The 13,633-nt window shown below is 34.7% G+C and overlaps 1 protein-coding gene across 2 annotated transcripts; it reads right to left on the bottom strand.

Annotated features, from left to right (window-relative positions):
- Window positions 1–4,310: 4,310 nt before the first annotated feature.
- On the bottom strand, window positions 4,311–12,737 carry LOC132060188 (cell division cycle 5-like protein). 2 transcript variants are annotated; one of them, XM_059453094.1, is made up of 4 exons: window positions 12,329–12,737; window positions 6,730–8,436; window positions 5,551–5,832; window positions 4,311–5,318 (listed from the first exon to the last, which is right to left on the bottom strand). In XM_059453094.1, exons 1-4 carry the CDS (start codon window positions 12,503–12,505, stop codon window positions 4,461–4,463), a joined length of 3,024 nt encoding a protein of 1,007 aa, XP_059309077.1. In that variant the 5' UTR covers window positions 12,506–12,737; the 3' UTR covers window positions 4,311–4,460. The 2 variants fall into 2 exon arrangements, with proteins under 2 accessions (XP_059309077.1, XP_059309078.1); XM_059453095.1 differs by lacking the exon at window positions 12,329–12,737 and adding an exon at window positions 12,114–12,171.
- Window positions 12,738–13,633: the final 896 nt, after the last annotated feature.

Raw genomic sequence — 13,633 nt, 5'->3', positions numbered from 1 at the left:
AACAATAAAATAAAGATTGTCATGGTATGTTTAATGTGATAGAATCGTCGATTTTAAGGGATTTATTTTGTCTTAGATACTCTCACCCTAATTGGTACACATGCATATTTTTATTCCAAATTTATTCTGGACACTATCTGTAGAATCTTGTATATGAGTTACTACATGGATATTGGTAATCAAAAGTTGAAAACCAGAAAATAAATATGACTCACGTGGAGTTTTATATTGAAAATGAAAGATTATACCATCTTATTACCAATCTTTCTATAGCTATAATGCATTATGCAAATAAAATAAAGAATTAAAGATTGTCATGGTATCTTTAATAATGGTAGAATCATCAATTTTAAGGATTTATTTTGTCTTAGATACTCTCACCCTAATTGGTTAATATGCATACTTTTATTCAAAATTTATCCTGGACACTATATGTAGAATCTTGTAGTATGACTTGATAAATTATTATATCGATATTAGAACATACTCAGTATAATTCACAAGTAAGGTCTGGATTATATGGATATTGGTAATCAAAAGTTCAAAACTAGAAAACACATATGACTTACGTGGAGTTTTATATTAAAAATGAAAGATGGTATAATCTTTTTATAGTTATTGTGCGTTTATGCAAATTCCTTTAAAGGGAAACAAATTAAAAATTGATCTTATTATTAGAAAAAGGGTTGGGTGCTATCCCCAAAAATGTCGTTAAAGTTTTTCTCTGGTTTTCCTAAAAAAGAGAGCTTTAGAGCGCAAGAGCAACTTGGATTTAACTTGAGTTCTTGTTTCAAAGTTGGTAGACTAACGTTTGGACATCAAAAATGTACTCCCCCGTTTCAATTTAAGTGTCTTATTTTTATTTTTTTTGTATGTCCCAAAAAGAGTACTCCACTTTCTTTCTATATTTAGTGAATTTTTCAATTCTAATATTCTACATGTTTGAGACCACAAAATTTAAAAGACTACTCATATTTTTAATTTAAGATCACAAGATTCAAAAGTCTCTTTTTATTTTTTAAATTCTGTGAACAGTTAAACTTCGACACTTAAATTGGGACTGAAGGAGTAATGTTTTGATGATATGAACAAAATATCAGAAGTACTTGCTTTGTAACACTTTAATTTAATTTGAAAAGTTCTTAATTTTTTCGAATGTGTAAATACGTGGAAGAAGATATGTTTTGAAACTTTAGTGGGTGCATGATGTAAACCTGAGCTGGAAGATAAAGAGTTAGTTCCAATGAATCTGGAGAGATGAGTTTGGTTTGGACTGTCTTTCTACCTTTTGGGCCCACAATAAGAAAAAGGGCCGCAACCAATTTGGACTTGGTTGATATTTGAAATAATAATAATAATAATAATAATAATAATAATACTTGAATTAGGCTAATAGAATTTTTATCTTTTAGTTATTAATAAATTATGAATTTAATTCTTTGATATCTGATTAAACACATTCAACCTTCAATTAATTGATGTTCTTTAGTTTTTGTAATAATAGTTTGTGAATATTCACATATTTATTATGATTATTAAATGTTTTATCACTTAATTATACATGTGTTATGTTAGTTTGTATTGTTAATCCATCCTTAACGGTAATATAGTTCTAAACATAATCTATTTTCTGTATGAAGGGACAAAAACACACATTTTAATCAATTGAAGGTTCAATAAGTTGAATTGTTTGTTACAGGATTAATATTAGAATTTATTAATAACTGAAGGACCAAAAGTGTTATTTCTCTTAAAATTAAGTTGAGAAATTAAAGTTGTATTTAGATGTTTGTATGAAAACATAGTTAAAGTTCTACAAGTCAAAACTTGAAATACTTATTTTCATATTTCAAGTTTGAAGTTAAAATATGACATGTTAGATAAATAAATATTTATTCAAAGTAATTTTCCTATAGTATTTTTAAAAAATTGAAAAAATATATATGGACAAACTGGTAAGTAGGAGTGTACATGGACCGGGTTGGTTCGGATTTTTCAAATACCAAACCAAACCAATTGCGTCGGGTTTTTAAATTTATAAACCAAACCAAACCAATAAAATTCGGGTTTTTCAACTTCGGGTTATTCGGTTTTTTCGGGTTTTTTGGGTTTTTTTTCGAAAAAGTCTTCATACAAAACATATGACTTTTACTTCAAATATTTCTTTAGTCCTAGTAAGATACAACTATATAACTAAGGTGTTTCTTAAGAAAATAACACAAAATGTGAGATGGGTGATGACATCGTATTAAAATATTCAATAAAAAAATAATAAAATCGGTTAAAATAAGTATTGCTAATTAATAAGCCATAAAGAAAATGACTTTAATCTAAATACTAAGTTATGATAAAATAAGTACGGCTAATAAGTATTAATTACATGACAAAGAAAAAATTAAGCTATGCATTTTTACGCTCTAAACCAATTATGCAAAACTAAAGAATAGATATCCAACATTACTATCATTCCTAGTGTTAGAATTGAATTTCTTTTGTTAGCATTAGTGTTGAGTTAGTTTTGATTTGGACTTTATTTGAGTTATTAACATCTATGGGATATAAAACTTATTGGCATTCAAATTCTAAGTTCAAGCTTAAAATAATATGATAAAAGACAAAAAGCTATGAAAAAATTTAAGAAATATTTACAAATTACATTACAAATAAATATTCTTATGTATAAAATATTTTTAAAATCGAATACACGTAACGTCGGGTCGGTTTGGTTCAGTTTGACTTAGCTAAAACCAAACCAAACCAATTATGGTCGGGTTTTTTTTTCCAACACCAAACCAAGTCAAACCAAACCACGAGTCGGGTTTTTTTCTCGGTTTGACTCGGTTTATCGGTTTGGTGCGGTTTGTCGGCTTGGTTTGTACACCCCTACTGGTAAGTGCTTACGAGATTTTACAAAAATAAAGGTAAGTGCTTACGTGTTCGGTGTATGTGTGTGCTAGAAATTATCTTCTTTTGTTTTGTTTTTGTCTTTTATTTTGGAGTGGTAAATTGAATCACGAAAACTTAACAGGGGGATTAGGACCTGCCTTTCATGTCCTTTTTTCCATGTGATTCAATTAGTGGTCCAGATTCTAATGACTTTTCAAGTCGTAATCCTCAACATGATAGTTCTAAATTAAAGTTGTATGACATATTAATACAATTCAAGCCTTTTGGAATCAGTATATAAAATCGAACTTTAATTCACATAATATAACTATTTGAGTAGAATTCAAGCTTTTGAAATCAGTATATAAGACGAAATCTGATTGGGGTTGCCCCTAAAATGGAGATGTGCGAAGGTACAACCTACCATCTTCCCATGACTTTTCAACCAAATATCTATTACCTTCTCTACAGCCTACTATTTTCCCATCACCTTTCAATCAAATGTCGTCTTTACCTTCTCACAAGTACTGTTATTACCGAGGATTATTCTACCAACACATTTATTACCTCGGTTCTCGACTATTCCACCGAATATCTATTATCTTCGCACCATTATAGATAGATACTGAATCTCTTACCAACACCGCACATTCTTAGTCATCTTCAAAGCATAGTACTAATTTTTTATATGATAGTTGGAATCTAACTAGTATAACATATTAATACGATTCTAGCCTTTGGAATCATAATAAATTCAACGGATCGCTAAAAATGAAGAGGATTTGAACTGGCAATAGTACACAATATGAGTAATTGTTTCATCAGAGGATTATAACTAAATGCGAGAAACATTTAATTTAGAATATATGCTAAAATTTTCCATCATAGTAAGTTCTCCAGTCTTGCTGATTTAATTGTCTCTTAAAAATTGAAGTGTCAGTTTGGTTGTTAGTTGTTACAATTAGAATTAAAACTACTTCAAACTAATAGAAATTCTATGATCTTTAAAAATATACATGTATTTTGATTGAAATTGGAAAGGATCCAAATCATTTGTGATGAGAAATTTTCAGAATAAAAATTTCTTTGGTGTGATCAAACAGGTGCAGAAGATACATTATTTAATGGATTCACATTCATTTTGACCAGCATTCAAATGATGTCCACTCCTCTTGATAAACTTTTCTAAAATTTTATGTCAACAGTTTTAAATACTAAACCTTCCAAAATTTTGATTCTTCAATAATGGGTAAAGTTAAACCACAACGTTTAATTTAAACCAAATAATTCGTTAAAAATCAAATTCACATCTACACAAGGTAACCATAGATATGATCAAGTAAAGGACCTAAAGAGTTACTAGTTTCCTAGCAAATTTGGAAGGGTAGGCTAATGCAGTTCATTATTTTGCAAACACCAACATAGGCAGCTAAACCACAGTTCAAATTTGACAATTTCGAATTCTCATCCAACCATACAAGACATTCTTGAAATGAAGCAAAACTTGGTTACAAAAATGTATGGAAACAGGATTATAAAACTAGTGAACCAATAACCACTTTTTTAGTAGAACCTTACAAGTCCGCAGGATCAGCCTCCCTATCACCTGCTACTACTCCAGAGTCTTTGGTTTTAGTAACATCCCTGTTACCCTCTTCAACTAGGTTTTGCTGACCCTCCATAATCGAGTCTTCTGTTTTAGTACCATCCCCATTACTCTCTTCTACTAGGTTTTTCTGACCCTCCGTAGGTACACGGTCACTTATAGCTTCAACATCCATTGTGGAGTCGTCACCCTTTTTCACCTGTCCCTTTACATCCTGAAGAGTTGCATCAAGGGAGGCAGAAGCAGAAGTTTCCTCTGCATTGGAGCACTGGCCGGTACCTGAAGGCTCCACATGCACAGCATCAGCTTCAATAGAAGCAGATGGTACATCAGAGGCAGAGGCAGAATTTTCCTCTGCATTAGAGCACTGGTCGGTACCTGAAGGCTCCATATGCACATCATCAGCTTCCATGGTAGCCGATGGTACATGAGAGGCAGAAGCAAGATTTTCCTCTGTATTGGAGCACTGGCCGGTACCTGAAGATTCCACATCAGCAGCGGATGGTACACTCTCCTTTTCTGCCTTGGCCAACTCAAGAGCCCGATTTTTTGCTGCAATTTCTTCCTGCATTTGAGCTTGTTTTCTATACTCATCCATGAGATGCTGGATCTTTTCCTTATCTGCTATAAGGTCACCATACCTTTTCTGTAAGATACGCTCAAGCTCCTTTTGCTTCTGAACTTCTTCCCACAGATTTTTGATCCTATGTGTTGCTGCTAGCTGCTCTTGTTTTTGTAATGCTCGGAAGCACTCAAGCTCTGTCCCTGCTGTGTCTATTTGCTTAAAGGCTGTCTCAATCTGTGACCAAAGTTTTCCAGCTCGCATCTGCTCATCCACAATGAATAGTTAGCTGGAATTCAAAACTCAATATAACACAAACGAAAACTAGGGTAGCCAAGAAAGATCCAGTGTAAGAACTAGAAACCGGTCTGGTTGCAGAAGCGATATAGAACTATGTTGTATGATCAAACACCTAAGCAAATGAAGTTAACAAACGGAGAACTGTACAGGAAGTGGAAACTACATTCAGATTAAACAATTAACCACTAAATTGTACCTGATATCCATTAGTAAGAACTTTGATCTTCTGCTCAAGTTTTGTTGCTTTCTTAGTGTCATCATCCATTTTCTTCTTCACATTCTCAAACTCATACTGCAAAGCAGCCAGCTTTTCCATGTTTCCCGCAACACTTGAGAGACCATAAGCATTCCGGGTAGGGAAGTACATGATATCATTCAAAGTTGTATTGTGTGCTTCGACAAATTCATCAAGAGATTCATTCTCATGTCCCATTGCCACACGAAGAAACTGAACCTCATCCTTGATCAATCCATCAGCCTGCATGAGAGGAGTTAGTTATACAGTGGTAGCTCAAGAAAAACATCATACAAAATCCAGAAAACATTACCGCTTGCACATGAATATCGTAATTAATAGGGCACATCTATTAGCACACTGTAAAAAGAGACAAGGAGTCTATCAGGAAGAGACCTGGTTTTTAAAACTTCATCTGTTATATTTTACAGCCAAATGCACATGAAAACATCAAATATTACAGAAAAACCCATAATGACCATATTTCGTACAAGCAATAATGGCATCCAAATGAGTTAAGTGAGTGAATTAAGTGTTTGCATCCAACTGAGTATTTAATGACCCTCAGAATAGAACCATTGGCATTTTTTGGCGTCTTAACTAAAACTCGACAATCCAATTTCAGTTCATTAGTCCTCATTATCAAAAAAATACTAAAAAACAAAACTGGGACACCAAGTATAGTGTCATGAGTATATTAGGTTTCATAAATTGAGCATGTAAGCTAGCTTGAGTTGGATGAAGCCAAAAATAATATATACACACACTACATATGTACTACATACATTTAAAATGTAACTTGACATATACAGTATTAGTCCATCCTATTGAACCTATTGTATTCTTGAATTCTTGCAGCCTCCAGAAATCCAATATATAAGAAGGTTATATGATAATTTTTATTTAAAAAAAAAAAAAAAAAAAAAAAAAAAAAAAAAAAAATCAATTTCCAAATACTTTGTATGGAAGGTTAGTTTGTCTTTTCTAGTATTAATTTGATACTACCTCTCAAGTCATACATGCATTTGAAGTGATTTAAAACTCTTTCGCTCAAAAGTACAATGCAAAGCAGGTAAGGAAAAATAAATAGACAAAAAGGGTAGAGGAAACCCTTTTTTTCTTTCAGTAACATAGACATACCTCTTTTAGTTCATCTTCCTCAAAATCCTCAATAGCAGGTTCAACAACCACTTTTCGCTTGGCCCCTTTTTTCTTCTCCTTCTCTGCTTTTTCATCTAGAGGATATTTGGTATTATCATGTTCTAGCAAAGACACAAGTTCCTTTCTAATCATTTCATCAGCCTGCTCAATTAGTGTAGGAGGAACAAAGGAGCTCTTGTCTTCATCAGCTCTCATTAAGGAACTTCTTATTAGTTCTAATGAAGCAACGGGAGGTCTAGGGAGCTCCCTTTGCAATACTTTTGACCTTTTCCGGAGTAAAGCTTGTTGCCTTGCTTCTTCTTCAGCCTTCTCCCTAGCAATCCTATCAGACATGTCTTCTTCAATCTTCTCTTCTGGTTCTTCATTTTCTTCAGGAGGTTGCTGGACGACTATCTGGTACTCATTCTTAGGCTGAGGAAGGCCTTTCAAACCAGAAAGCAATTCTCTTTTTGAATTGAACTGCCCAAGTTTAGCATTATTGTGCATATCCATTTCTTCATTAATGCGTAGCTCATCCCTCATGGGAGTTCCTTTGGGTGTCATGCCATAAGAATCCCTTGATGGTGTCATGCCAAGTCTGGGAGTAAGGCTCATGGCTCCAGGAGTGGCTCCAGGAGTCGCTGAAGGAGTTAAGAGTGGGTTTGGTGTTTGAACTTCCCTTTTCCTAGGAGTGACACCCGAGAAATCTGAGGGGTGCAGCAAAGGATTGTCGCCACCAAGTAAAGGTGTCTGAGACTCTGTTAATCTCCTTTGATTTTCTGCTTCCATCATAATGGCGTCATGCTTAGTTGAAGGAGTTCTCTGAGGTGTTCGCATAGGAGTCATTGCATGCTGTGGTGTCTGGGCATAATTTGCAAGAAGAGCGCGTGTTGCAGCATTCCCTTCAGAGAGTTCATCTCCCCCAATTAAATCACTGGCAATTCCTATCTTTGCTATGGCCTCCAATTCATGGTCGGGAATCTGTGGTGCAGGAAGATTCAGTTTCGACCTCTTCCTCACTGCTTCTGGATCATTAAGTTTGTTCGCATGCAATACGGCTGTAGGGGCATCCTGCCTTTCTGCAATTTTATTCCTTGCAATATCCTGCTTTCTTAGACGAGCTTCCTTATCGACTCTCCTTTCCCCTTCTAGTTCTTCAATGGTAGTTGGAAACTTAGGTTGGTCTACTGGACGGTCTTCCTCAGTAACATCATAGAAACCTGGAGGAGGCTTCTTTTCGAAGGGAATTTCAGCATTGTAATCAATTCCTCTCCTTTTTCTCTTCCTTTGACGGGCATCTATTCCAGCAGCCTTCAACTCTCTCCTCTTCTGTAAAGAAGCAAGCCTTCGAGCCTCTTCAAGCTGCTTTTCTCTAGCTTTCCGTTTAGCCTTCTTGCCTCTTGTGTTGGCCAACCGAGCCCGTGCCTCGGAGAGCATTTCTTTCTCATCCTCATCCATATCAACAGGATCAGGACGAGCAGGCTTGGATTCCGGATTAGGATCAATCTCTCCAGGCTTCAATTTTCTCGGATCATCATTAGGGTCATAGTTCTCATCCTTAGTACAAGCTGCATCAAGAAGTTTCTCATAACGTTCAAGGCACTGGGATGGTGTGCGACCAACAATTGGTGCAATTGTCCTCCATTGAGTGGGCATGAGCTTTGCAAGATGAAGTAGTTTCTCATCTTCTTCTCTAGTCCATTCAGTCTGGAAAAAAAAAGAGTAGCAAGGGGTGTTAAGAAGTGGTTAAGCTAAGATATAAGTTCCTACCGACAGTCTGAGGTAAATTGGAAAGTCCGTACACTTTCCACTTCCTCTATTCAGGAAATCATTAGATGAAATTGATAAACGGAAAAACAGAAAACGTTTGAAAAAGCCCAGACAGAAATTAACATACAGAAACTGGTTTCAGGACTTGTAGGCCAGTAAATAAACCGAAAAAACAAACTGGGGCAAAGCAATAATATGCTCACAAAACAGAACTTTTCTGTTCCAACAGACTAGGCCGCAAAGTAATAGCTATCCCCAAGTAGATAACAAAGATAAATTGCATGGTGCATTAAACTAGCAAGAACAAAGAACAAAAACCAAGATATAATGAATTTTTCAATGTATAAATAACCAAATGACAATAAATAACCAAACAACACAAAATGAAGGTCATAAATATAAATAAACAAAGGACACAAAAAGGAGGGGTCATGCCATTTGGTTATCAGGGACTGTGGAGAATGTCAAATACTTTACTTTCATTTGGGGGAAAATAACTTCCGAACTAAATGGCTACCTTTTCAGACATCTTTAACACATATTTCATAGCTCTTGTTTGCATCAATACTTTGAGATTGTTGTATCAAATTTTAATACTCATGCACTATCAGCATATTTCACCTACTTTTACCCTACCAAACATTACAAAGATAAATTGTATGGCGCATTAAACTAAGTAAGAACAAGGAACCAAAACCAAGATATAATGAAATGTTTCAATGTATAAATAATCAAATGACACATCTTACCACATATATCGTATCACTTGTTTGAATCAATGCTTGGACATTGTTTTATCAAAATTTAACACATGCACTATGGCATATTTCACCTACTTTTATACCCTACCAAACATTACAAAGATAAATTACATGGCGCATTAAACTAAGCAAGAACAAAGAACCAAAACCAAGATATAATGAGATGTTTCAATGTATAAATAACCAAATGACACAGAATGAATGGTCATACGTATAAATAAACAGAGGACACAGGAAGGAGGGTCATATGTCATTTGGTTATCAGGGACTGTGAAGCATGGTAAATACTTTATTCAATGGGGGAAAATAACTTCCGAACTAATTAGCTTCCTTCTCCGACATCTTTAACACGCACTTCATACCACTTGTTTGAATAAATACTTGGACATTGTTTTATCAAAATTTGATACTAAGAAAACACTAAAATCACTATCCTCGTACCCCTATCCTGCAGCTTGCACTATCAGCATATTTTACCTACTTTTATACCCTACTAAACATTACAAAGATAAATTGCATGGCGCATTAAACTAAGCAAGAACAAAGAGCCAAATACTTTACTCAATTTTGGGGGAAAATAACTTCCGAACTAATTAGCTTCCTTCTAAGACAACTTTGACATGCATTTCAGATCACTTGTTTGAATCAATACCTGGACATTGTTTTATGAAAATTTAATACTCAAAAAAACACTAAAATCACTATAATCATGCCCTATCCTGCAGCTTGTACAATCAGCATATTTCACCTACTTTTATACCCTACCAAACATTACAAAGATACATTGCATGGCGTATTAAACTAAGCAAGAACAAAGAACCAAATACTTACTCAATTTTGGGGAAAAGTAACTTCCGAATTAAGTAGTGTCTTTCACGGGCATCTTTAACACATATTTCATCACTTGTTTGAATCAATACTTAGACATTGTTTTATCAAAATTTAGTATTCAAAAAACACTAAAATCGCTATCCTTATACCCTGTCCTGCAGCTTGTACTATCAGCATATTGCACCTGCTTTTTTTTTTTTTTGGGATCAAGTAAAAATATTTTCATTCATAAACATGGACAAAGACTAGGCCGTATACAAGGGGTAAACCAAAAGGTAAAGAATCTACAAAAAGAAATGGTTCTCTACAAACTCCACCCAATCTTCTATACAATTGGGAACTCTATGGATGAACCAAAAGAAAATAAGGGATCGGAGGCTACTTCTCAACTTAGAAAAACTCGACTCTAACCCCCTCAAAAGCTCTCCTGTTTCTCTCTCTCCGCACCACCCACATTAACGGTAGTGGAACCACATTCCATGCTATAAATCTTCACCATCAATTCTTTCATGGTTCTTGGCATAGCACAAGAAGTACCAAACCACCTAAACATATCCCGCCATAACCTCATGGAAAGACCACAATGCAGAAGAAGATGACCCACGTCCTGTCCCGCCTCCTTACACATATAATCCCAACTGATGCAGTCAACCTTCCGCTTTCTAAGATTTTCTGCCATCAAGATTACCCCTCTAGGAGCTAGCCAAGTGTAAAAACACACCTTCCTCGACACCTTAGGTATCCAAATTGCATTACAAGGGAAAACTCACCTACTTTTATACCCTAGCAAACATTGAAAAAGTGCTCCAGAAAAAGATTTCCAAAGATAAAACGTTCTCTACGCTAAAATCACTAATGAAAAAGCAAATTTCATATAGAACATTGTTCAGAAACATTGAACAAACATTAAGCCTATTTTATCCTTTATAGTACTTTTTTAATAATAGCTCTACCCGTACCCTACTTTTTGCTGGTGGGTGACATTATGTAACGACAGGAAACGATACAATTGATCCAAACGCAGTATTCATCAAAACAATACAGCACGATACAATACAACAATCATATAGAGCTTTACAGCATGATACAATACAACAAATACGATACATTATGAAACAATATGTAACAACCACCCGAACAGAGTGTAATAGAAACAACAGTTTTCACAAAGAACATTCTTCAGAACCAATGAACAAACATTAACAGTATATAACACAGTAATAAGGTTAAATCAATATCAACATTACGATACAACCTATGGAAACGTTGAATTCATCAAAACAATACAGTACAATACAATACAACACAATAGATACATTATGAAACGATATGTAACAACTATCCAAACAAGGTGTACCCACATAAAACACAATAGATACATTATGAAACTATGTAGGCGTTTGGACATGTGGTTTGAATGAGATGAAACAGCGTTTGGACATACATTTCATCTCATGGTTTCAAACCATGGTTTCAAAAATTTTAAATAAAAATTTGACCCATAAGTTTATATTTTGTAAAAAAAAGGCCCATAAGTTGGTAGATATCTTTAACAATTACTCCCACCAACCATTTACTAACCTCATTAACTTCCACCAACCTTTATTTATCTCTACCAACCTCATTACCATTCATCTTAGATTTTCGTTTTTATTAAACTAAAGTTTGATCAATTGATGTTGTATTTTTCAGAAAGGCCTTCTAGTAGCTTATTAATTTTTTTACGAACTATCACTTGCTCATTTGGTAAGATTGTATAAGAATTGGTAATGTTTTGATAGTTTTCACAACTTGTGGGGTTTTTATGTCTATAAGAGAAAATACAACTTAAGATATCCAAATTGCATGTCCAAACATGGTTTCAAACCATGTCCAAACGGCTCCTATATGTAACAACTATCCAAACAAGGTGCACCCGCATAAAACACAATAGATACATTATCAAAACAATATGTAACAACCATCCAAACAAGGTGTAACAGCATAAAACAAAAAAACAAAGTTAAAAAAAAAACTACTTACCTTCTTAATTGAAGGATCGAGCCATTCATACCAACGAGCTTTACACCGTTAAAAAACTACTTACCTTTGGGTGCGCACAGGGTAAACCCCGCTCCTGTGCAATAGCTCGCAAACCACACAGAGTGTAATAGAAACAAACAATTTTCACATACAACATTTTCACACAACATATAACACGTAAACAAGGTTAATCAATATAGATAAAAACAAGTTACCTTCTTAATTGAAGGATCTAGCCATTCATACCAACGAGCTTTACACTGTTTAGCAGATTTACGAACAAGCAATGAAGAAATACGAGCCCATTGATTTTTCCCATACTTCATCACAGCCGCCTTTAAAATCTCGTCTTCCGTGTTCTTCCATACTCCTCCCTTTATCATAATCCTCATCTTTGCTTTACTCTTTAAGAAACACACACACACACTAATTTAGGGTTTTCGAAAAACTAAGATTTTGTGTGTCAATGTGGGGGAAATAGGGTTTTCTGATCGATTGCGATACGAGAAATCTAGGGTTTTTGGAGAAGAAGAAGAAGAACGAGATTTTGTGTGTGAGTGTGCCGGAATCACTTTAGCTACGAAGATGATGAGATTTTCAATTGAGTTTCGAATTTGAGTTGATTTGGAATTTGGGAGTTGGATATTTTAGGCTGGTCTGGGCTCGGCTAGGAAAGCCCATCAATAAAATATTGGGCAAAGGGTCAAAATTACTTATAATTTAAATTTGTTCTTCGTCAAAGTTTGGAATCAAATTTGCCTTTTTCATTGGATACTTGATACATTTGCCCTTTTATGGATGGAATTCCACATCACAAAAAAAAAAAATAGCCACGTTGAATCCACATCAAATCCACATAGACAACTCATACCCAACCCAATAAACCCATTACCCGTATCCCCATCCCTATTGGACCAATGCAAAAGCAGAGTAGGTATAATTCGACAGATTGAATTGAATGCTTAGTGTTGATTGTAAGATGATATGGTAGGACAAGAGGCACTAAATACAGCACAATTATATCTCAACCAGTTTACATTTGGGGCAGTAGAAACACGAAAAAAAAGTTTGATCCCCGAGATAGTTTAGGTCCCGCTCAAACAAGTCTCCCTCCACGGTCCATGAAGTTTTGTTAAAACGGTCTATCCATGGTCTGACGAAAAAAATCTAATAAAAAAAAAAGTTGAAAAATAATAATCCTACAGGATTCTTTTGTGTAGTGTTTCTGCTCCACGGTTCTATGTTTGTTACTTCATTTGCATCATTCATTCGAAAGATCAACTAACTGAAGTATATCAGCAACTATTGGCACATAGTAAATAATTATCAATTGCCTAGCCTAAATTCAATTAATTATCAACTTGACACAAAATTAAGCATTCTTGTACATATGCAGTAAGTTCATGGTTGTGAACAATGAAATCAAGGTTACCAAATCACTAAGATCAGTATGCACAAAATCCACTTACTATGCATGAGTTAGGTTGCTTGCCCTTTTATTGGATTGGGTATAAGTTGCC

Source organism: Lycium ferocissimum, chromosome 6 (assembly GCF_029784015.1).
Source record: "Lycium ferocissimum isolate CSIRO_LF1 chromosome 6, AGI_CSIRO_Lferr_CH_V1, whole genome shotgun sequence".
NCBI classification, from domain to species: Eukaryota; Viridiplantae; Streptophyta; class Magnoliopsida; order Solanales; family Solanaceae; genus Lycium; species Lycium ferocissimum.
This window is presented reverse-complemented; position numbering and strand designations above follow the sequence as displayed.

What these genes read in the sequence shown, in the direction of transcription:
- LOC132060188 (XM_059453094.1), bottom strand. Translation starts at nt 12,505, where the DNA reads ATGAGGATTATGATAAAGGGAGGAGTATGGAAGAACACGGAAGACGAG. An exon ending in TAGATCCTTCAATTAAGAAG is followed by an intron (nt 8,437 to 12,328) that starts GTAACTTGTTTT and finishes TTTTTTTTCCAG; the next exon opens with ACTGAATGGACTAGAGAAGA. An exon ending in TTCTTACTAATGGATATCAG is followed by an intron (nt 5,319 to 5,550) that starts GTACAATTTAGT and finishes GTGGATGAGCAG; the next exon opens with ATGCGAGCTGGAAAACTTTG.